The sequence below is a fragment of the Chlorocebus sabaeus genome, chromosome 1 (genome assembly GCF_047675955.1).
Source record: "Chlorocebus sabaeus isolate Y175 chromosome 1, mChlSab1.0.hap1, whole genome shotgun sequence".
NCBI lineage: Eukaryota > Metazoa > Chordata > Mammalia > Primates > Cercopithecidae > Chlorocebus > Chlorocebus sabaeus.
Genome location: NC_132904.1, coordinates 1,728,140 through 1,751,277, shown reverse-complemented (window position 1 = coordinate 1,751,277; position 23,138 = coordinate 1,728,140). Strand labels below are relative to the sequence as shown.

At 62.4% G+C, this 23,138-nt stretch overlaps 2 protein-coding genes and 1 long non-coding RNA gene across 15 annotated transcripts in view; 2 read left to right on the top strand and 1 right to left on the bottom strand.

Moving 5' to 3' along the window:
• Positions 1-356: 356 nt before the first annotated feature.
• The window catches only part of LSP1 (lymphocyte specific protein 1), a 40,242-nt gene continuing 17,460 nt past the window's right edge, over positions 357-23,138 (bottom strand). For 7 of the 13 annotated variants that reach the window (XM_008002073.3, XM_037998808.2, XM_037998807.2 and 4 more), the window contains exons 2-11: positions 12,400-12,537; positions 11,005-11,169; positions 9,099-9,240; positions 8,619-8,711; positions 8,319-8,362; positions 8,061-8,142; positions 5,711-5,845; positions 5,263-5,340; positions 5,007-5,109; positions 357-850 (exon numbers count right to left, since the gene is read on the bottom strand). In XM_008002073.3, the coding sequence (XP_008000264.3) occupies positions 5,020-5,109; positions 5,263-5,340; positions 5,711-5,845; positions 8,061-8,142; positions 8,319-8,362; positions 8,619-8,711; positions 9,099-9,240; positions 11,005-11,169; positions 12,400-12,537 (967 nt within the window). In that variant the 3' untranslated portion in view covers positions 357-850; positions 5,007-5,019. The other 6 variants (XM_008002368.3, XM_008002227.3, XM_008002672.3 and 3 more) reach the window with 6 other exon arrangements.
• Positions 496-4,350, top strand: PRR33 (proline rich 33). Its single transcript, XM_073005781.1, has one exon. It carries the CDS (start codon positions 2,034-2,036, stop codon positions 3,450-3,452), a length of 1,419 nt encoding a protein of 472 aa, XP_072861882.1. The 5' UTR covers positions 496-2,033; the 3' UTR covers positions 3,453-4,350.
• LOC140708916 (uncharacterized) lies at positions 11,971-13,425 on the top strand. Its single transcript, XR_012089240.1, has 2 exons — positions 11,971-12,069; positions 13,294-13,425. It is a non-coding gene; the product is annotated as an uncharacterized lncRNA (long non-coding RNA).

Below are 23,138 nucleotides of genomic sequence, written 5' to 3'. Positions count from 1 at the left end.
CAAACCTTCACTGAGACCTCCTGGGTGGTTTTGGGGGAGGCTCTGAGGTGGATCTTGCCCTCAGTGGGTGCATAGTCAGGGCACAGAAGTTTGTACTGGGCTAGTCATGGTGGGGGTAGGATATCGCAGACATTCTGGAAAAGGAAGCCTGGACCCCACCCATTGTGTGTGCTCTGACTTAGGCCACCAGAGAGCTTATGTCCTGGAGGCTTACACTGCAAAGGCCATGAGACAGGTCAGACTGCCTGAACCCAGAGGCCACAGAATGCTGTGCAGTGTGGGAAGGGGCTGGCCACTGGCCCAATCTTTCCATCCTGGCCAGCCCTGCCCCCTTAGTGAGTACAAGACAGCCAGCACACGAGAATACACAGGGAGCTTTATTATATAAAATGGCGGGGTGGGGGGTGGCAAGCAGAGTGGGGGGTGGTATGCAGCATCAAGCTTCCTGCATGGCCATTACCAGCCCTTGACCTGCAGTTTCCCCTTGGATCTGGGGGGTGACCCGCCCTCTCTGCACAGGACTGTGCCTCAACCTCCTAACTTCCTAGAAGGTACTTGGCCTCTCCAGGGGTAAGTTCCTTTGGCCAACGATCAGGAGTTTCTTTCCTCCCCCAAGTAGTGAGAAGCAGAGCTGGCGGGGGGTGGTTGGGGTCAGAGAGAGGAAGGGCAGAGAGGCCAAAGGGTCCAGGAGCAAAAGGAGGTGGCAGCGGGGGGCGTCAAAGAGGCGAGGGTAGGTCATGCTGGCAACAGGAAGCAACTTCTTAGCCAGGGCGGGGGTGCAGGTGTCTGGCTGGGATCTCCCCTGGGTACATGGAGGGTGTCGCCCGTCTGGACCTGCAGACCCAGGAAGCTGGAACATAGGCATGGGGTGCAGGGGGCATTAGGCTAGGGTCCAGGGAGGGGTCACAGACCTGCCTCCTGCAAGCCCACAGAGCCTGCTCCCTGAGCCTCTCATTGCTGGCCTCCCTGCCCTGCCCACACTCCCACTCCACCATGAGAGAAGACGTCCTGCCTCAGAGGCCTGCTTCCCAGTGTGAGCACTTGTGCCCTGGGTCAGGACCTCTGGCTGGAGACCTGACTCCAGGTGGAGGGAAGGCAGCCTGCTTGCTAAGCAGCCTGCCCACCCCGGGAGCTAGAACTAGGGTTCTCGTGGTTCCTGCCGTCCCGTCATCCAGAGGAGACCTGCAGCTGAGAGTAGGTCCTAGACAGGCTCCTTCCGCCCCCACCCCTCCAGCAGCTCTGTTCTTGCCTTGGCAGAGCCAGCCCCCACCAGTAGCAGCCCCCAGGACTCCTCCTTCCCCAAACCAGACAGCCTCTGGCTCAGCCCAGATGCCATTTGTCAATGTCCTTGCAAACACGTGGTGCCCAGAAACCAGGGTGGGCGGCTTGGCCGGACCACCCCAGACAGGAGGTCTGCGGGAATATCCCATTTAGCATAGCTCAGCGAAAACTGCTCCCACCTTCCTGCCGATCTACCTCTGATGATGCAGCCTCAGCTTTCCCGAGCCTCTTGGCCGCCACCCCTCACCGCTGGCTCGCAGCCGACGCGCCTGTGGTCGGGCCGGCGACAACGGGGCGCCCCTCACGTGTCTGTGGGCAGCCGCTCTTCCAGCCGTGGGCCCGGCCAGCAGCTGGCCAGGGGCATGCCTGTCACTTGGAGCTCACCCACGTCTCCCACCCCAGCCCACACGGCATTATGGCCTGACCCAGGCTGTGTACTTGGGGCCTGCTTTGTGCTGGGGTGGCACAGAGGACAGAGACCTGGAGGCAGGTTCTAGCCCCATCCCTGGAGGGACTCGGCCTCTGTGGCCTCATTTCTACACTAGGGTGGTGGTCGGGCCACCCCAAAGTCCCCAAGGCACAGTCGAGCTCAGGACAGCCCCGGCAGGTTCTGGGTGCTTAGGAAGCAGAATACTTAGGCCTCCACAGCTCTGGCCCCAGGTCCTCCCTGGATCACAGGAGGCACAGACCTCCCACCTCGGGAGGGAGGAGGGCTGGCCTGACTACTGTCCCTCCCACCCTAGGACACAGCCATGCTCATCTCAGCCGCGTCAATGGCACCCGAGGTGGGTGGTCCGAGCCTCCAGGGAACCCCTGGACCCCCACCGCCCGTGCTGCCCAAGCCAGGGAAGGACAACCTGCGTTTGCAGAAGCTCCTGAGGAAGGCAGCCCGGAAGAAGATGATGGGGGGCGCGCACCTCGCCCCACCCGGGGCCTTCCGCACCTCCCTGTCCCCCGTGAGTGAGGCCAGCCACGACCAGGAGGTCACAGCCCCACACGCTGCTGAGGGCCCGCACCCCGCCGAAGCCCCACGCCTTCCTGAAGCCCCACGCCCCACTGAGGCTCCCCGCACAGTGGCTGCCCTACCCCGCTCCCCACACACCCCCGTCATCTACCACACGGCGTCACCCCTGCAGAAGTTCACGTTCTCTGTCGGCCTCACCCAGCGCAGGATTTTAGCTGCTCACAAGGCCACAGGGCCCCAGGTTGTAGCCCCGGCCCCAGAACCTGCCCAGCCCCCCAGTGGCTTCATCCCTGTCTCAGCCCCTGTGGCTGGGGACACCCACATCACCCAGGTGCACATCCAGCTGGCACCATCCCCACACGACGGGACCCCTGAGCCCCCCAGGACAGCCCCGGAAGGGGGATCCAACAGCCAGGACGGAGATGCCAGCCCACGTCTCCCCAGGGCCCAGCCCCTGGTCCCAGTGGCTCATATCCGCCCACTGCCCACCACAGCCCAGGCTGCCAGTCCCCGGCCTGAGGAGCCCCCTGTACCACGGCCGCCACCCAGCTTCCATGCCTCGGTGCCCAGAGAGGCTAGTGCCAGGGTCGTGGTGCCCATAGCCCCGACCTGCCACTCGCTGGAGTCCTCACTGCACAACCTGGCCCCCGTGGGCCCTGGCGGAGAGCAACTGGAGGAGCCCCCCACGGCTGGCCCTGCCACTGAGGCCGAGCGAGTGTCCAGCCCCGCCTGGGCCTCATCCCCTACCCCACCATCAGGCCCTCACCCATGCCCTGTCCCCAAAGTTGCACCCAAGCCCCGGCTCAGTGGCTGGACGCGGCTCAAGAAGCAGCTGCTGGAGGAGGCCCCGGAGCCTCCGTGCCCAGGGCCGCGGCAGAGCCTGGAGCCGGAGGTGCCCGCCCCCACAGAGCAGGAGGCGCCCACCCCTGCCGTGCCCCGGGTCCCCGCCTCCCGGGCCTCCAGGATGTGGGATGCTGTGCTGTACCGCATGTCGGTGGTGGAGGCCCGAGGGCGCCTGACGGGGCCCAGCGGTGGGGAGCACACCCCAGCCGGCCTCACCCGCCTGCCCTTCCTGTACCGGCCTCGTTTCAACGCCCGGAAGCTGCAGGAGGCCACCCGGCCCCCTCCCACAGTCTGCTCCATCCTGGAGCTGAACCCCCAGCCCAAGAACTTCAACCGCACAGCGACTGGCTGGAGGCTCCAGTGAAGTGGCTGGAACGGCCCCCAGGGCCCAGAACCATGAGGTGGACAGAAGAGGGGGCTGAGGTTCTAGCTGGGGGCCCATAGTTACTGCATGAAGATGCATCAGGGCCCAAGGGGCATGGGGTGCAGGGCAGCCTGGGAAGGGCACACGGGGTGCTGAGGGAAGTCTGGGTGTCAGGAAGGTGGTCGGGTGGAAAGGGCAGAGAGGAAGAGCTGGAGCCCCTGGGCTGCAGTGGTGTGAGGGGAACAGAGAAGGGGTCTGTGTTGGGATGTGGGATGGGGGCCTTGGGATGAAAACTTTAGGGAAAATGGCAGAGGACCGCACCTATTGACCTAGCCCAGGCTGCTCAGGGGCCTGGGCCTCGCGTTGTTCCTCCCTTTTGCTGTCAAAGGTTTGGGGGCAGATCTCTGCTTGCTGAGACATGGGTGCGGTCAGGCTGGCTTGGCCATCGGCCTCAGGAGCAGTCAGCAGTTTTGCTGCGTGCTCTTCCTGATGGCAGAGCCAGACCCTGGGACTAGGGTGCAGGGGGAGCCTCAGCCAGCGTGAGACTTGGCACCAATACGAGTGCTCAGGGGCAGGCAGGGAGGGGCTCATCAGGGGGTAGAGGAGGCCCCAGCGTGACCCCTCTCACTGCCCTCCTCTGCATCCCCTACTGGGGCTGACAGCCTGAGGGGGCAGAACTCGAGGGATTCACTGGTGGGACAGCAAGGGTCTCAGCATTGGCCACGCCCAGGCTTTGACCGCTGGATGAGGAGGGAGCCCTCAGTCCCAACCCTGTGGGAACAACTTGGCCAAGCGGGACCGAGAAGGGGCTGTGGCCCCGGCAGGGAGAGTGAAGGCACCCAGCTGGCAGTCAGCCAGGCTCTGGCAGGGGTCACCAACCACAGGAGAGGGACACAGAGGTACCCGAAAAAGCCTCTGCCACAGCTGCTTGAGAGTCAGGGTTTGGCAGGGAAGATGGTAGGAGGACAGTTGCCCCCGCCCCCCGGGTGTGGTGGGTGCTGGAAATGGAGCCTGGGGTCCAGGTTACTAATAAATGTGTGTCTAACCATGGCAGGAGTGGCACTGCTCTGTCTGCAGCATGGGATGGGGAGGGCATCAGGACCTCTGAATGACTCTTGGCTGGGACAGGGAGTAGGACCTAAGTTCCTGCCCCTCTGTGGACCACCAGCATACAGATGGTCAGGGAACCTGGGCTCCATGCCACCTGCTTTCTTCAATGCTAGCCCTGTGGTGGCCAGGCTGCCCCTCACTTCCCTCATGAGCCCTGCTGAGGCTTTTGGGGAGTCCCAGATGGGAGCCTTGAGCTTCCCTAGTGGAGCAGTGGCTGAGCCGGGCTGTCTCCAGTGAAGTGAACAGAGAGTTTGAATCTGGTGTCAGATGAGGGAGGCAGCATCTGTGCAGGGCTGGGAGACTGAGATGGTCTGGGTTCTGGCCAACTCAGGGTCCACCCTTGCAGCATGCAACAGGGCTCCAGGCCCCCTCCAGGCTGCCAAGTTCCCAGCACAGTGCACGTGTGTGCACCTCGTCCCACTCTACGGGTTGCCGGGGACTCACCGAGACAGGAGGCCTAGGGCGCCGGGCCCCCTTCCACAAGCACCTTCTCATACTTCCCATGCCCGGTGGCCACAAACTTATACCTCTTCCCAGATGGGGTGCTCTGTTGGGGAAGGAGACCAAGAGTGAAGGTGAGAGCAGCAGAAAGATGATGCCTCTGCCTCTGGGAAGCCCTCACAGATGCACAGAGGACAGTCCCTCTTTGCCCTCCCCTGCTGCACCCACCCTTCCTGTACCAACCACATTAAGGCTCTACCTTAATTGTTGATGAGGTCTTGGAGCCTCCCTTCTGCTCCCAGAGGCTTTTCTTGCTCATGTCTCCAGCCACAATATCCTGGGGGCAGCAGAAGGATATGTCACAAGTGCAGACCCCTGGATCTCGGGGAGTAGAAGCCCTGGGCCTTTCTCTCCTGCTTTGCCTTACCTGGCCAGGGGGCCTGGGACCTGCCTACCTACCCTTTTTCTGTGTGATCCCACTGGAAGGGGCAGGGAAAGGGATAAAGGTGCCCTCCACCTCCACTCAAACAACACAGCCTTCTACACCAGCAAGGGTGAACCCAACCCTACTGCAATGCCTCAGTGTTCTGTCTACCCACATTCACGCTGGACAGTCCCACGCTTGCCTTAACAAAGAAAACTGGCCTGCTGCTAAACTCCCAGGTGCTGGCTCTGTGGCCCAGCCTTGTCCCTGGAGGGGACCTTACCTTGCAGGATGGAGTCTTGGTGGCAGACTGAGCCTGTACCTCACCCGTCTCCCACCGACTCTTGGTACTGGCCACGGCCATGCTGGGCAGCTCTATGGAGGCCTGGCGGGCTAGCTTGGGGGTCCGGCCAGCGGTCTGCAGAGGAGGCAAAGCATCAGGATTACCTTAGTGAACAGCCACCGTGGTCACATCAGAGGGTCACACTGGGCAATCCCTTGCTTTGTGTTCGTATTTTCCCTGGGAGTGCTTTCCCAATGCAGCCCTAGAGTGGGGAATCATTGAAAACATGTGCCTTCCTACATTCAATGCAATTGTGAGACACCTCCCGGTCCTGAAGAGCATCAGGGAGATGATGGTGCACAGGTCCAATGTGGGTCTGCCTCCATGCTGCTCATGGGGTAGGGCCGGGGGACCACCGGATGGATGGAGGGACATTGAATGGATGGAGGCACAGTGGTTAAATTGCAGAGTATTGGTTGGATGGAGGAGCACTGATTAGATGGAGGAGTATTGGTTGTACAAAAAGGTGTTGATAGATGAAGGAATATTGATTGGATGGCGGGGTACTGATTATATGAGGGAGTATTTGTTAGATGGAGGGGCATTGATTGAATGGAGTAGTATTGGTTGGACAGAGCCATATTGGTTCAATGAAGGGGCATTGATCGCATGCAACGACATTGATTGGATGAAGGAGTATCGGTTGGATGGAGGGGCACTGGTAGAATGGAAAGGTATTGACTGGATGGAGGAGCACTGAATGAATGAAGGAGTATTGATTGGATGGGGAAGTACTGGTTGGATGGAGGAATATTGGTAGGATACAGGAGCATTGATAGGATGGAGGGGTACTTGTTGGATGGAGAAGGATTAATTGGATGGAGGAATATTGGTTTGATAGAAGGATGTTGGTTGGGTAGAGGAACATTGATTGCATGGAGGAGTACTGGTTGGATGGAGGAGTATTGGTTGGTTGAAGGGGAATTAGTTGAAATCAGAAGTATCGGTTGAATAGAAGGGAATTGATTGGGTGAAGGAGTAATGTATGGATGGAGGGGCATTCGTTGCACAGAAGAGCACTGACTGGATGGAGGAATACTGGCAAGATAGAGGAGTGTCTGTTGGATAAGTGAGTACTGGGTGGATGGAGGGGCCCTGGGTGGATGAAGGAGCACTGATTTAGTAGAGGAGTATTGGTTCAATGGAGGGGCACTGGGTGGATGGAGGGGCACTGATTTAGCAGAGGAATATTGGCTTGATGGAAGGATACTGGTTAGATGGAGATGTCCTGATTAAATAAAGAAGTACTGGTTGAATAGAAGGGCATTGATTGGAAGCAGAGGCATTGATTGGGTGAAACTATTTTGGTTGGTTAGAGGGAAATTGATAGGATAGAAGGCCATTGATTGGATGCAAGGCATTATTGGATGGAGGGGAATTGATTGGATGAAGTTGTTTTGGTTGGCTGGAGGAACATTGGTTGGATGGAGGGGAATTGATTGAATGGAGGAGCACTGAATGAATAGGGGTACTGATTGGATGAAGGTGTATTAGTTGGATTGAAAGGAGTTGGTGGATGAAGGAATATTGGTTGGATGAAGGGACATTGATTGGATGGAGGAGTATTTGTTGAATGAAGGAGCAATGACTGGATGGAGAGATACTGATTGAATGGACGGGCTGGCATGTGGGATTGGCATCGGTTACATGGTGAGTCATTAATTGGATAGACAAGTGTTGGTTGGATGGAGGGTATTGATCAGATGGAGAAGCACTGAGGGATGGAGAAGAATTGGTTGGATGGGAGGGGCATTGATTGAATGCAGAGGCATTGATTGGGTGTAGTAGTATTGGATGGATGCAGGAATCTTGATTGGATGGAGGGTCATTGATTGGATTAAGGAGTACTGGTTGATTGACTGGAGGAGTATTGGCTGGAGAGAAGAGCACTGATAGGATGAAAGGGCATTGATTGGATGGTAGAGTATTGTTCTGATGGGGGCATTGATTGAATGGAGAAACACTGAATAATTGGAGGAGTATTGGTTGCAGGCATATTGGTTGTATAAAGGAACATTAACTGGATGCAGGAGCATTGATAGGATGGGAGATTATTGGTTGGATGGAATAGCATTGATTGAACGGAGGGGCATTGATTACATGGAGGGACATTGATTAGATGGAGGGGCACTGATTGGGTAGAGGGGCACTGACTGGATGGGGAAGCATTGGTTGGATAGGGTGTTGGTTGAATAAGGGGGCATTGATTGGATGGAAGGGCGTTGGTTGAATGAAGGAACTGTGCCAGGATGGAGGAGGGACCTGGCAGCAGACGGGAGCCGGATCATACCTCGATGGCCTGGGTGTATTGTTCCAGCCGCTGGTCAATCTTGGAGATGGGCAAGTCTGGTTGGGACTTCTTCACACTGTTACTGGAGGGTAGAAGATGTGTCAGGCCTCATGTCTCCCACAAGGCTTCTCCCCACCTGCCCAAGCCTCTCCCAGAGCGCCCCTCGGTCTCCAGATCTCCACCCTGTGACTCCCTTCAACCCCTTCTTGGGGAAACCTAAGATCTGAGCCCAGAAAGCAGACAGATAGACAGACAGACCTCTTCTCTATGGAGCGGTTTAGGGACTCGGTCCTGTCGATGAGCTGCAGAGGGTGGAGAGAGACACAGGCCTGCAGCAGCTGAGGTAAAGCCCACCCTCCATCCCCACAACTACTCCACCCACTAATCCAACCCGCAACCCTTATATCACGGGGCTTTGCTGAGCATCAGGAAATGCGGGGGATAGCAGACAAAAGCCGGGCCTGGGCCTGGTCTTCCTGTGGCTGGCATGTGGGACTGGCCTTTTGGGTATGAGTCCGGGAGAGGGGAGAAGATGGCAGGCTTTGCAGCTTGACCTACTTTAGTGGTGGGGCTCAGGGGAGGTGAGCTGTGTTCAATGGTCCCCTCCAAGATCAAGGGGCTGGGTGTCCTGGGCTGCTGACATTTCTGGTGCTAGAAAAGAAACAAAACAAAACAGACATCCCAGGTGACCCTCTGCTGGTATCCCTCCTGCCCTGCCCAGCACCTATGGGAACAAATGCCGTTCCTCCCTGAGCCCCAGGTTCTCTGGGGCTCACATGGCCCTGACATGCTCCCGTTCTAGAGCTGGTGGGGAGGGACTGAGGAATCTGGGGAAATGTCTCCAGATCTTGCAAGAGGATCACCGAGCCTCACCCTCTCTGAGAATGTGGGCCCAGAAGGGGCTGCAAGGTCTAGGGGTGTGGGGTGCTGACCCACTTTGGGCTAGACCCACAGGGCCCACAGAGTGGTGCAGACAGCAAAGGCAGGTTCGTCCCTGGGGTGGGGGTGCAGTCAGACCCTCTGAGGTGGAGCCATCACCTCCTCCTGCTCCTCCTCAGCCCCTGCGGCCCCCAGGTTGTCCTGGACAGTGTCCTCTGGGTCTGGCTCCTCCTTGCTCAGACTCAACTCCTCCAGGTGGACTTCGTCACCGTCCTCCTTTTCACCAGCATGCAGGCCGGGCCTGTGGGTGGAAAGGGAGGCAAAGCCGTTCTAGGGCCATTGGATTGCTTGGTTGACCCCTTCCTTTTTCCAAGCCTCAGTTTCCCCATCTGTAAAATGAAGGTAGTCAGGCTAATTGAGTGCTAAGGGATCTGAGACCCAAGCTCATTGGGAAAGAAGGTCCAGCGGCCTCAGAGCCAGTGCATTCTGCTTGGGCCCCTGTGTCAGGGCCTGAGGCCCTTGGGGAACTGCCCAGTCCCCCCCAGGTGGGGCTCTACAGACGGAGGGCCCCCCAGGCACTGAGGCTGGGTTCAACCCCAGCTTCCTGGCTGGGCCTCAGCTTGGCAGCTGCTCGCCCACCCAGTTGGTCTGGTGAGGTGCCCGGGGGGCCAGGCTGCTGGGACCACCACTCCTGCTCGGCTCCCTGTGGGGGCCCTGGGGTGTGTGGGGGACTGGAGGCTGGGTCATTTGGAGGGCTAGGCAGGGGCAGGGGCCAGGCCACTGAGTAGCAGGGCCAAGGGGCTGCCGGCTGCGGGGGAGGGGAGGCCAGCCAGCTGGCAGCTTCCAGCGGCTCTGCATTTGAGCAGGACTGAACCTGGAGGAGAAGATGGGAAATTCTCGAATTTTCCATGATTTCAGGCCCCTGGGTGTGCGTGCCAGCCAAGACCCAGACCCACCCGCCCAAGGTGGGCAGGGGTCTGAGCCAGCAGCAGCCACACAGAGGGCCCGTTCAGCAGCCAGTCTGTGCAGCTTGGCAGGTGCAGGGGGTAGGGCGGCTTCTCGAGCTGGGCTTCACGGAAGAGTCAAAGCGCCCCCTGCTGTTGGGAGCGGCCTGGCCTGTCTAGGCCCGAGGCCAGGGAGAAGGGCGCTGCCCCGGCTCAGAAATGCAGGGCCACTGACTCCCAAGCATGTGGGGGAGACTGAGGCCTGGGGAGGGGGCGGCGAGCACTGTGCCAGACCACGACTGGTGCCCTGGTTATAGGAGGACAAGGCCGCGTCGCTGAGCAACACTGGTCCCGAGAGCTCCAGGCTGGTTTAGGAATTCAGAGGGGACAGGAAGGACCCCGACCAGGGAGAACTGTCAGCCCAGCCACCGGCTCTGGTCCCACTCAAGGCAAGGGGGTCCTGAGCAGGGCTGGGGTCCTAGATGGCCCGGGCCCCACAGAGCGGGTGGGGCCGGCCCCATCGTGGCCGAAAGTATCTGAGAGCAGCAAGGACCCTGAGCAGGCTGGGCAGGGGTAGTGAGGTGGGGCTTGCACGCAGCCCCCGTTGGGCCCGCTGGGGTTGAGGCCGGCACACACATCCACACATCTGGAAAGTGTGTCCTCCCACCCCACTCTCCGGCATGCACATCTGGAAATACCTGCTCCCCTCCGTGGGAATGGAGATCAGCCAGCCCCGAGGGAGGAAGGGGCGGCGGCGGCTCTCAGCCTCCATGACGGAAGCGGCTGCAGCTGTGTGCTGATGTGGCCGCACTCGGCCTGGCCCTGCAGCTGCCTGGATGGGGCCCAGGGGCCCTGGAGAGCCCCAGAATGAGGTTTCCTCGCGGCCCTTTGCCGGCCACCATGCTGTCTCGCCCTCTTCCTCCCTCCCCTCCTTTCTCCCCCTTTCCTGGCCGTGGGGGCATTTCAGGGGCGGCTTGGAAAGGGGAGGATGGGGTGGCTGCTCAGGCGCAGGCTGAGGGCCTGAAGGGAGCCTGCTGTGCCCTGCTCTGCCCAGCGCCCGCCCTGGAGACCCGGAGGGTGCCCCGCTCTGCCCAGTGCCCACCCTCGGGGCCCTCACTCACTTGTCCTCTTGCTCCCCCTCAGGACTCCTGCACCGGGGGGGTTCTCTGCTGTCCGAGGCTCCCTGGACCCCCTCATGCTCCTGTCGCTGCTCTGGCCTCTGGGACCAGTCGCCAAAGCCCTCGTCCTCATCCAGTTCAGGGGCCTCCGAGGGCTTCAGGCTGAGGCTGAGGGTAGCAGGGGGGAGCTTAGGACTGGGCGGCTGCTGCCTCCTCTGCTCGGGACCCACACGCACCTCATGGCACCTGCTCAGGCCCTGGGAGACCCTGTCTGCCACAGAGCCGGCCCCAAGAGTGGGAGACCCTGTCTGCCACAGAGCCGGCTCCAAGAGTGGGAGACCCTGTCTGCCACAGAGCCGGCTCCAAGAGTGCGAGACCCTGTCTGCCACAGAGCCGGCTCCAAGAGTGGCAGACCCTGTCTGCCACAGAGCCGGCCCCAAGAGTGGGAGACCCTGTCTGCCACAGAGCTGGCTCTGGGCTGTGTCTCCTGTGGTTAGAGAATCCCTGAGGGTAGGGCTGTGCCTCCCCCATCAGTTCAGGACTCCTTGAGGCTTGGCAGGGTTGTGCCTCCTCCATCAGTCTGGGGCTACCTGAGGGCAGGACTATGCCTCTCCCATCAGTTTGGGGTTCCCTGAGGGTAAGGCTGTGCCTCTTTCATCAGTGTAGGGCTCCCTGAGGGCAGGGCTGGGCCTCCCCCATCACTCTGGGACTTCCGAGGGCAGGGTTGGGCCCCCCCCATCAGTCTGGGGCTCCCTAGGGCAGGGCTATGCCTCCCCCATCATCCTGGGGCTCCCCAAGGGCTGCCCTGGTCCCCAGGCTCCTCCTAAGCTCCTATGTGGCAGGGTGGGCTCCTGGAGAGCTAGGGCTCTTGGCGGGGGTGGCCGAGGGCCTGACCGTGGTGACTGCTGAACCCCACTCTGCCCAAGGCTGCTGACTCGGAGAAAATGGAACAAAAGAGGCCAGGAGGAAGGGGAGCATTATTGGAAAAACAGCCCAGCCCAGCCGCGGAGGCCTCCTGGGCCCAAGGAGGAAGCAAGCCAGCCTGGCCGCCAAGTTGGACGTGGCTCTGTGAGTCATTGGCGGGGGAGTCTGGTTGGGGGCCCAGGGGCTGGCTGCGTGGCTGGGGTCAGAGGCAGTACAAGCAAGGCCCAGCTCACGAGCACAGAGCCTGGGTCAACGTCCAGGAGGCAGCCAGGCATTAGCAGACCCTCACCCAGGGCTGCAGCCCCCCTCACCCCAGGAGCACTCGCCCCCTCCCGTGCCTGCTTCTGGGGGCTCTTCCTCATTCTCGTGCTGCACTGGGACCCCCAAGCCCAGGCCGTTGACCTCCCCCTCTGCTCAGGCCCCAGGATGCACGGACAGGGGTCAGAGGTCAGGCATGCGGTGGGGGTTGCTCACAGCATCTCGTGCTCCGGCCGCTCGGGGACATGGCCGCCTCCGTCCACATCCTGGGCCTGAAGCTGCCGGTCTCTCTCCTGCCGGCATGGGTTGCGGGTGGCCTCCTCCTCGTCTTCCACACTCCACTGAGCAGTGGGCCTGGTGGGGGACACAGACGGACAGTCACACCACAGCCGAGACCGGCGCGGTGTTGCACCCACTCCTCCTGTCTATGCAGGGCCTTGCTGGGCCACACAGCGTGGGCAGCCCTGGTCCACGAGGGCAGTCCCAGGCTGGCCCTCAGGCCTCACCTTGTCCATCTTTAAACAGAGGCTGCCCACGTGGTCATGAGGTGCCCTCTGACCCAGGCGAGGGTTCTGGGGCCTTGTGAGGATCTGGGCACCCCTGTGCCCTGTGGGGATGAAGGTGGGACTCCAAGGCCCATTCAAGCCTGAAGAAACTCAAGGACATGACAGAAGATCCTCTGTCCCCCTCTCCCAGCCCACCTCCCTCCCTAGGTAGAGCCAGGACCTAGACCCAGGTGACCCTGGAGGGCCCAGGAAGAAGATACTGGAGTCCAGGGAGACTGGCCACAGTGCGCCGCCAGGCGGCACCTCCACCCTACCTGCGGATGCTCCCTCCTGCACCCCAAAGGCAGGGTGTGTTGGGGAAAGGGGGCCCCACATGAGGTCCAAGGCTGAGGAAAGGAGGCCCTGCACATGTCCAGGCAGGACACCTCCTGTCCCACCATCAGCCCTGCTCACAGAAGCCCAGCAGACCGGTGGGCTCCTGCCTGGGCCTAACCCCACAGCTGGGGGCACCTTACAGGGTCGGCTCACCCAACCCCACCCCATCCTTATTTCAGAGCCCTCTGCGGAGTCTCTCTGAGCTGTTTCTTTTGTTTGTTTGTTTCAGTGTTTCGCTCTTGTTGCCCAGGCTGGAGTGCAATGGTGCGATCTCGGCTCACGGCAACCTCCGCCTCCTGGGTTCAAGCAATTCTCCTGCCTCAGCCTCCTGAGCAGCTGGGATTACAGGCGTGCACCACCACACCCGGCTAATTTTGTATTTTTTAGTAGAGACTGGGTTTCTCCATGTTGGTTAGGCTGGTCCCGAACTCCCGACCTCTGGTGATCTGCCCACCTCGGCCTCCCAAAGTGCTGGGATTACAGGGATGGGCCACCTCGCCCGGTCATTTGAGCCATTTCAAAAATGGTGAAACTGAGGTAAGGGAGTGCTTCTGCTCTCAGAGACTGAAACCATGGCTTCTCGGGGTCCCACATGCCCCACTGGGGGACAGAGGTAGACACAGGCTGGCCTGGACCCGGTTATCAGAGCCCCGGCCCGGCACCTCTCAGACAGTCCGGGTCCTGCAGACACCTCGGCCTCAGCTGTCGTGGCCCTGCCTCCCATCGCCCTCCTGGAGCCTAAGTCGGGGGTCCAGGGTCTCTACACTCCTACAGGGCTTATTATCCCAGACCCAGGGAGGGAGCCCAGGCCAGAACAGGGAGCAGGGCTGGGGTCTCGCCGCTGGGGTCTCAGTTCTTCCCGGCCAGTGTCCGCTGCCTGACCCTGCAGCCTGATCCCCACCAGGCCCCAGTCCCCTGGCCAGACAGCCCTGCCAGCACATGATCTAATCTCTCCTAGGTCTCCCCTAAGCCTCTCAGACAAAAGCCAGGCCCTTCCACAGGCCCGAGTTCAAGGCCCACTCCCCCCACCGCAGCCACAGGGGACTCCAGCCACGCAAACCCAGCTGCCTGTGCACCCCGCCCCCTACGCCCCCGAATCCGCCTGCCTGTCCTGCTCCTCAGAAATGCCTTCAACTCCCGGCCCCCGAGGAAGCCACTTAATTCCCCACACCTGGCTCCCATCATCCGGGCAGATGAGGCCCAGCTTCCCGCTTCTGCCGGCCTCCGCATGGCTGGGGGCTGCTGGGCCTCGTTCCACCTGGGGAGGCAGAGCCTAGGGCGCAGGGGCCCTCATGCTCACTCACGCCCCAGCCCCTCCAAACGGAGGGTGGTGCAGAACTGGGGCAGAGTATTGAGGAGGTGGAGGGGTTCCATGGAGGGGAAGGGGCAGAGTGTTGAGGAGGTGGAGGGGTTCCATGGAGGGGAAGGGGCAGAGTGTTGAGGAGGTGGAGGGGTTCCATGGAGGGGAAGGGGCAGAGTGTTGAGGAGGTGGAGGGGTTCCATGGAGGGGAAGCCTGGCCATGTTGCTCTCCGTGTTCCCATGTCCCAGCCCCTCCATGTGAGCAAGGGCTCAGCTGGGGTGTGTGCCCCTGGGCCTGGGGCATGAGATGGAGCCCCAGCTCCTCCTTGGACCTGGGCTTCCGATGGGTCCAGGGCCCTCACTCCAGCTCCACAGACCCTCTCCACCAAGCCGTAGGGGAGAGGAGGGCTTAAAAGCCCACACTGGTGCAGAGACCCCAGATACTCGTGTGCACACGTTTCCTCGGGTGCACCCCTATGGGCAAGGAGTCCGGGCCCCAACGGCCCACAAAGGCCCTGGCTCTGCTCACAGCTCATGCCCTACACATGGAGCGCAGCCGTGCGCGGGCTCCCCAGGTCCGGGGCACACGCAGGTGCACACCCGACACACACGTTCTCCACGAGCCCACACTCCAGCCACACAGGCACACACGCCCGCACCCCATAGGCACATACAAGTACGCTCGTGCTCACACACGGGAACCCTTGACATTCACGTGTGTGTGCAAACAGGCTTGGGAACAAGGCGACCACGTCCCCCGCCAGGGACCCCTTCCGGGTGCCGCAGCCTCACTTTAGTGAGGCTGTTTAGTGAGGCAAACATTGACTGTTTGCCTTGCCATTGCCCTGACAACGGCAGTGCGGTCCTGGCACAAGGCCCAGGTGTGTACTCTGGGAACATCATCCCTGCCGAGCTGGGGCCCCTCAAGGATCACCCCGACTGAGCTCTCCCTGGCTAGGGGCCTGGAGGACAGAGTGGGGGTGCAGAGTAAGCATCTCCTGGTGTCTCCCCTAAAACCCAAGGCTGGGGAGAAGCCCCGCCAGCCCCTGGCCTCTGACCCAGCAGACTGAGGACGTGGAGGCCTCTGGGCCCCTTCCCCGTCTCCTCCCTTTCCCCTACCCCAGGATGTGAGTCATGCGGGCCCCCTCCCCATGACCTCACCCCCTCACTATTCCACAGCTGGGCTCTGTTCTGGGAACTGAAAGGGGGGCAGCTCTCCTGGGGTGGGGTGGGGGCCTCTGGCCTGGGAAAGGCGCCCCCCGGCCAACGGCCCAGGCCCCTTGGCATGCACAGCAGAGCTGTCAGGACTCTCACATGGCCGACCCCGCCCGTGGCCCTGGCTCAGCCCCTGCAGCTGCGAGGGATTTGGTGTTCCTGCGCAAATGCAATTAGGCGATTTCCTGTGTCTGTTCTGGCTCCGAAGCCCAAGGTTCAGCCCAAGGGGCCAGGCAGTGGCGGGGGGGGGGCTCCATCCACCTCCCACCCCGGCACACCCCCACACCCTCACAGTCCCAGGCTCCACTTCGGGGCTTGGCTGCCAGCCAGGGACACCAGAATGCACAGAACCCTGACGGATGCGTTGTTCTGAGTGGGACTCCCCAAGCTCAGGTCTGTTCCTGCCGTCCTCATCCACTGCCGACCACCCCCCGACTCGGGACGCTGGCCCTTCTTCTCCTTCCTCCACAGACCCCCCCCCTTCTACCTCCCAGTCCCCACCGAGGGCCTGACAATGTTCGTCTGCAGCTCGGCACTCCCAGCTGCCCACCTCTGACGTCCCCCTGCAGACACTTCCAGAATGAGTGTCCGGCTCGGTCCCCGTCCCGACTCTGCCCCCTGCAGGCAGCTCCTGTGGCCGCCCCACCCGGCTGTTCTGAGCCCAGTGGTCGGCTGGAGAGGGTCCTCTCTGGGGTTCTGGGGAGTGAGGAGATTCTGGTGAAGAGCAGGGGCTGCAGGCAGGATGTTGAGAGGAGGGGGAACTCCTCCTCCGGGCCGGACCACAGGTCCCCTGGACACCACAGGGAGCTGGCAGGAGGCCTGGAGAGTAGGGCTGGGCCTCCAACCAGGGTGGCTCAGGGCTCCCTGCACAGTGCTGAGGGCTCCCCAGCCTCCCCTGTGGTCATAGACTTGCCCCCTCAAGTCACTGCAGAGCCCAAGAGTGGGAAACACAGCACAGTGTGCTGGGAAAAGGTGCCCACAGGGGCCCTTCATGGCTGAAGCTTCCAGAGGGTCGTGGGACAGCAACCCCGACCCCACCAGGCACCCACCACAGCATTCACGACACAGCTTCGGAGTGTGGGTCTGGGTCTATCTGGGAAGCCAGGGCAAAGGCGGTGGCAGCTGGCAGCACCCACACCCACAGCTCTGGGACACCGCTCACATGAGCCCCCATCAGCAGGCCCCTTGGTTGTACCACACGCAGGGGTCCCGCCCCAGGAAGGGGGCAGTCCAGGGAGGGGCCCGAGGGTGTGGCATGGGCCAGCTGTCACCCCTCCCTGGAGAGGCAGCTGGGGACGAAGCTGGGAGGGGAGCCAGGAGCAGAGGCAGCCCGGGGCCAGCACGTGGGTGACAGGTGGGGCAGCGGGAGGGGCACACGCCATCCGCCTGGGGCTGGGGTGTAGAGATGGGAACCTGCCCCCCAGTGCCTGGCACTGGCTCAGCCTGACCCCTGGGCCTCCAGCACCTTCCCAGTTGTGTCTGCACCCTGCTGGGCGTGGAGGGGAGGGAGGGAGTCAACCCCTTTCCTTGTAGTCCTGGGCCAGGGGGCGAGGGAGACGCCCCAGCGATCAGAACCCTCACCTCTCTGCCTGGGGAGGCCAGGTGATGAGCCGCCCGGAGCAGGAGGAGGCCTTGAACTTGGGTCTGAAAGATGAGCTGGGGTTTGCCGGCCAGGAGTGGGCAAGACCTAATGCCGGAAGGCAGAGAGCCGGAGAGCTTAGAGGGAGTAGCTCTGTGCGGCTGGAGCCAGATGGGTGACCCCCACTCAGGAGGAAGCACTCGGACCCTCTCTGCATGTGCGGGGTCCTCTGCCTCCCGCTAGGATCCCCACGCCTAGGTCCTTCTGGGCCTCTGCCGCACAGATCGGGTCTGGAAGGCTCCCTGGAGGAGGCGACGCCTGGACTTGGACATCAGCCTGCAGAGCTGGCTTCCCTCACAACCCTGGGAAGACGGAGCTCCCTGGCGAGTTGATGCGGGGGAGGCAGAGCCTCCCTCCATGGCACCAGCCCAATGTTGGGGGCGACACAGAGAGCCGGAAACTGGTGGGGGCGGGAGGCTCTGCCTCCCATGGGCTTTACATACCAAAGCCCTCATGGCCAAGCTGGAACCCAGGGTCAGCCCGGGGAGGCCGCGAGAAAGGAGACTGTGGGCCCCACCCCATCACACAGGGAGGAGGCGCTGTGCCCCCGGGGGGGGGCAGCTGCCCCTCTCTGGGCCCTCTGGGTGGGAAAAGGCTTGGTGAGGCAGAAAGCCCAGCCCCAGCCGGCAGGGGTGGCTTCTCACAGTGGCAGCGCTCTGTAACCTGGGGGTTCCTGCAGGGCCTCTCTTGGTTTCTTACCATGGGGCAGCATTTGGGGGCCTCGTGAGGGACCCCCTAGGTGCTTCTACTCAGAGCCCCCAAAACCAAGGAGCCTCCACTCCTCTGTCTGCAGCCTCCCCTGCTGGCTCTCGGTACCCAGGGCTCAGTGGCCTGGGGGCTGACAGAGGGGGTCGCCTCTGACAAGGCCCCTCCTGGCGCCTCCCTGACTCATCCAGCCCACCTCCCTCCCACGCTGACTCAAGGCAAAGTGCTCTGGTCACCAGACGCCCTTCCTGCCCAGCCCCGGCCCCTTCTTGGCCTTCGCCCCACCTGGCCTCCCCTGGAACCCTGGCCTGGGTGCCCGGCCTGCTGGGTTCAGAGCCCCACCCCGCCCTGAACAACCCCGAGCCTCAGCCACCCTCAGTTCTCACCCATTTCACAGCTGGGGAGTGGAGCCTGAGGTCTTGTCCCTAGGAAGAGGCATGGGGAGACCAGACCTCACCCCGACACTGCCCCTACCGTCCCCAGCCTCCCTCCTCTGTGGGGCTCCCTGCCCTTCTGGCTGCCACCCTGATGGCTACTTCCTGCCCCACAACCACCCGGCCAGCCCAGGCTTGGTTCCGGCTTTTTCTTCTCAGCCTGCCTGGGATGGCCCAGGGCACGATTCGATTCTTCTATAGCCATAGCCTCGGTCCAGTTCCTTCCTCCTCCCTCCTCCCTCCATTCTTCTCCTTCTCCTTCCCTCCTTCCATTCCTCCCTTCTCCATCCTCCCTCCTCCCTCCTCCCTCTATCCTTCCCGCCTTTTCCCCTCCTTCCTCCCTCCCTCCCTCCCTCCCTCCCTCCATCTTTCCTTAGCCAGCAGTTTATTTTGTCAGGTGCTAGGGACCCAAAGACGGAGGAGTTAGTTCTCTTCCCTGCCCTTACAGATCTTAGCAGTTGCCAAGAAACCAGCGCTGACCCACGATGTGGATCAGGAACCACAGAGGGGAGCTGGCAGGAAGTCTCTCAAAGGAGGGTCTCCTGTGCCTGCTCTGAGCCTGAGGGTCGCCACAGTGGGCAGGATCCTGGCAGGGAGGAAGGGGTGCAGTGGCCATGTGTTTGTCTAGGACTCCCCAGGGAGGCACAGCCAAGGGGAGACAGAGCCGCTCCCCACCCGCACAGCCCTCCTCTCTCCCCATCCTCCCCGAATCTCAGATGCCAGTCCCCAACTCCTGATGACCTGACGCTTGTCTGTGTCTCTGCCCCCTCTCCCTGCCTCCACCTCCCCCTGCCTCCACCTGTCCCTGCCTCCACCTCCCCCTGCCTCCACCTGTCCCTGCCTCCACCTCCCCTGCCTCCACCTCCCTCTGCCTCCACCTGTCCCTGCTCCACCTTCCCCTGCCTCCACCTCTCCCTGCTCCACCTCTCCCTGCCTCCACCTCCCCCTGCCTCCACCTCCCCCTGCTCCACCTCCCCCTGCCTCCACCTCCCCCTGCTCCACCTCCCCCTGCCTCCACCTCCCCCTGCCTCCACCTCTCACTGCCTCCACCTCCCCCTGCCTCCACCTCCCCTGCCTCCACCTGTCCCTGTCTCCACCTCCCCCTGCCTCCACCTGTCCCTGCCTCCACCTCCCCCTGCCTCCACCTCCCCCTGCTCCACCTCCCCCTGCCTCCACCTCCCCCTGCCTCCACCTGTCCCTGCCTCCACCTCCCCCTGCCTCCACCTCCCCCTGCTCCACCTCCCCCTGCCTCCACCTCCCCCTGCCTCCACCTCCCCCTGCCTCCACCTCCCCCTGCTCCACCTCTCACTGCCTCCACCTCCCCTGCCTCCACCTCCCCCTGCCTCCACCTCCCCCTGCCTCCACCTCCCTCTGCCTCCACCTCTCCCTGCCTCCACCTCCCCCTGCCTCCAACTCTCCCTGCCTCCACCTCCCCCTGCCTCCACCTCTCCCTGCCTCTACCTCTGGGGAGAGGCACACAGGGAGGGGTCTGTTCCTCTGGGTTCCCTACCCACCCCATCCAAACCTGCTTCCCTCTGTTCCCCGACCCCCACCGCTGGGACTGCTATCCAACTTGGGAGGTGATGGGTTCGCCTCCTCCCATGCTGAAGTCCCCTGAGCTTCATGACCCACCCAGTGCTACTTGAGGGCCCCGAGCTCCTGCCTCAACTTCACCCCAGAGTGGTGATGACTAGGCTATGAGTGCGGGCCGGGGTGACTGCAGCCCAGGCCTGCCCACCACACACACAGTCCCAAAGGTGCCCACGCCTGCCGGACAGACCCCAACTCTACCAGTGCGGGCTGGGGTGACTGCAGTCCAGGCCTGCCCACCACACACGCCCAGTCCCAAAGGTGCCCACGCCAGCCGGACAGACCCCAACTCTACCAGTGTGGGCTGGGGTGACTGCAGTCCAGGCCTGCCCGCCACACACGCCCAGTCCCAAAGGTGCCCACGCCAGCCGGACAGACCCCAACTCTACCACTGTGGGCTGGGGTGACTCTGCAGCCCAGGCCTGCCCACCACACACACCCAGTCCCAAAGGTGCCCACGCCAGCCGGACAGACCCCAACTCTACCAGTGCGGGCTGGGGTGACTGCAGTCCAGGCCTGCCCACCACACGCCCAGTCCCAAAGGTGCCCATGCCAGCCAGACAGACCCCAACTCTACCAGTGCAGGCTGGGGTGACTGCAGTCCAGGCCTGCCCGCCACACACGCCCAGTCCCAAAGGTGCCCATGCCAGCCGGACAGACCCCAACTCTACCAGTGTGGACTGGGGTGACTCTGCAGCCCAGGCCTGCCCACCACACACACCCAGTCCCAAAGGTGCCCACGCCAGCCGGACAGACCCCAACTCTACCAGTGCGCGCTGGGGTGACTGCAGTCCAGGCCTGCCCACCACACGCCCAGTCCCAAAGGTGCCCATGCCAGCCAGACAGACCCCAACTCTACCAGTGCGGGCTGGGGTGACTCTGCAGCCCAGGCCTGCCCACCACACACACCCAGTCCCAAAGGTGCCCACGCCAGCCAGACAGACCCCAACTCTACCAGTGCGGGCTGGGGTGACTGCAGTCCAGGCCTGCCCACCACACGCCCAGTCCCAAAGGTGCCCATGCCAGCCAGACAGACCCCAACTCTACCAGTGCGGGCTGGGGTGACTCTGCAGCCCAGGCCTGCCCACCACACACACCCAGTCCCAAAGGTGCCCACGCCAGCCAGACAGACCCCAACTCTACCAGTGCGGGCTGGGGTGACTGCAGTCCAGGCCTGCCCACCACACACGCCCAGTCCCAAAGGTGTCTACGCCAGCCAGACAGACCCCAACTCTACCCAGACACCCAACAGCAGGGGTGCCCACGCACCGGCAGACAGTGTTGACCTCAGGGCATCTATGACCCTGGAAACCTCATGGTGTGGCCTCCACAGAGCCCCAAGCCCTGACCCCCTGCTGAGACTGGACAATGGAGCCTTGTTTCCCCCAGCCCCTCTACCCCTGGCTTCCCATTAGTCCTCAGAGGCTGGATCAGGGACTGTCCTCAGAGCAGGGTCCAGAACCGGCTTGATGTCCCGCTGACCAGCCCATCACCTCCCTTGCGCTGGGTGCCCTACCTCTTTTGATGTGCTCCGTGGTCAGCCTTGTGCCGGCAGCACCCTCGTCCCGCTCTGCAGCTGTTTCACATCTCTGCCCCATCTGCTGCAACCGGCCTGGGTCGGAGGTTAGGGCCCCGCCCTGCTCGTGGGTGGCCCTGCCTGCTGCATCCAGGCATGGCTGCGGCTCCACTTGCCCCGTGCCTGCTCTTTCTTCCCCCCTCCTCCTGCTCTGCGTGCTGTGCACATGGCTTTCTGTCCTCCTCCGTGTCACTGACCACAATGCTGCCGGGCCCATGCCACGAGTGAGGCGACCTGAGGGACCTTTCTGGGGCCCTCGTCTGCACCCGGCGATCAGTGTCCTCCGCCGCAGCTCACCCTCACGGGCATCTACATGCAGCCCAGCTCGGTGCCTGCTTCCCGCAGGAGGGGAACAAGGAGCCCTGACACCCACAGGTCCCACTGACAGCCCGGTTACGCCTCCCGCCTTTGCTGGATGGCCCTCGGGAGCGCTGCGGCTCCTGGGCCAGCTGGTACTGCCCTGGCAGAGCTCTCGCCATGCTCACGAGGCAGGTTTTTGGCACGTTCCGGGACACGCGACCAGTCCCTGGCATTGGCTTGAGGCTCTGCCATCCTCTTTCCTTGCCAGCTAGTCGTGCCCAGATGTACCTCACATCCCTGAAGGCTCTGCCCACAGATGCTGCCCAAAGTGCTTCCATCCTCCATGCAACCAGAGGCTTCATACATTACTCAGACGTAGTGCCCACCTGGGCGGGAGCCACAGCCGGCACCCACAGAGAACGGCCAAGCCAGCCTGGCATTCAACCACCTGTCTCACTCTCACGGCACTGGGATCTTCCTACCATAGCACCCAGCCACCAAGCCCTCTGCCTGACGCCGCCATGCCATGTCTGCCTGTGGAGCTCTGGGGTGCCCGGCCTGGCCACCAGCCCCTCCCCGAAGCTTTCATGGGTGACCAGCCCCTCCCAGACTCATCATCCCTGGGGTGCAGGGGAGACATTGCAGCGCAGAAAAGAGTCTGCCCCTGGGCTGGCCCTCCTTCCCCAGGAGACTTCCTGGTGTGTGTCCCCTGGTGCTGTGGACGCCCCCTGCCAACTCCCAGGACAGGGGTAAGCTTTGGAGGCTCCCTGAGCCTCAGCTTTCCTATCTGCGAAATGGGGTATGAAGGACCAGCTTCAGTGGGCCGTGGGAGACTCACATGGCCTTGGGATGTCCTGGTGGCTGAGGTCAAGTGGACCTGCCCTGGTCCTCTGCGCCTGAGGTCCAGACATCCCCGTTTAAAGAGGCACAGCGAGCACCAGGGCAGCCAGCACCTCCGTCCTCTCAACAGTTGCCAGGGCCAGTCCCAGCATCCCCGTTACAGTCGCACACACGGAGGCTCGGAGGTGCGCATCTCAGGCAGGGGTCCTAGGGAGCTGATGACGTGGCTGGGGCTCCAACCCCTCAACCCCCAAGAACTGGGTGTGGGGAAGACCAGGCAGGGACAGAGGCCGGAAGAGGTGCTGCCCCTGCATGTGAGTGGAGGGCAGGGTCCCGACCCAGGGGGTCCAAGTCCGGGCGCAGAAATTCATTCCTCAGTCCCAGGGAAAGCCAGCCCTCCCCCATGCCCCGTCCTCTGCTGGGCGCTCCATTTTCCTCGCCCGTCCTCTCCTTGGCAATCTCGCCAGCCCTCGCC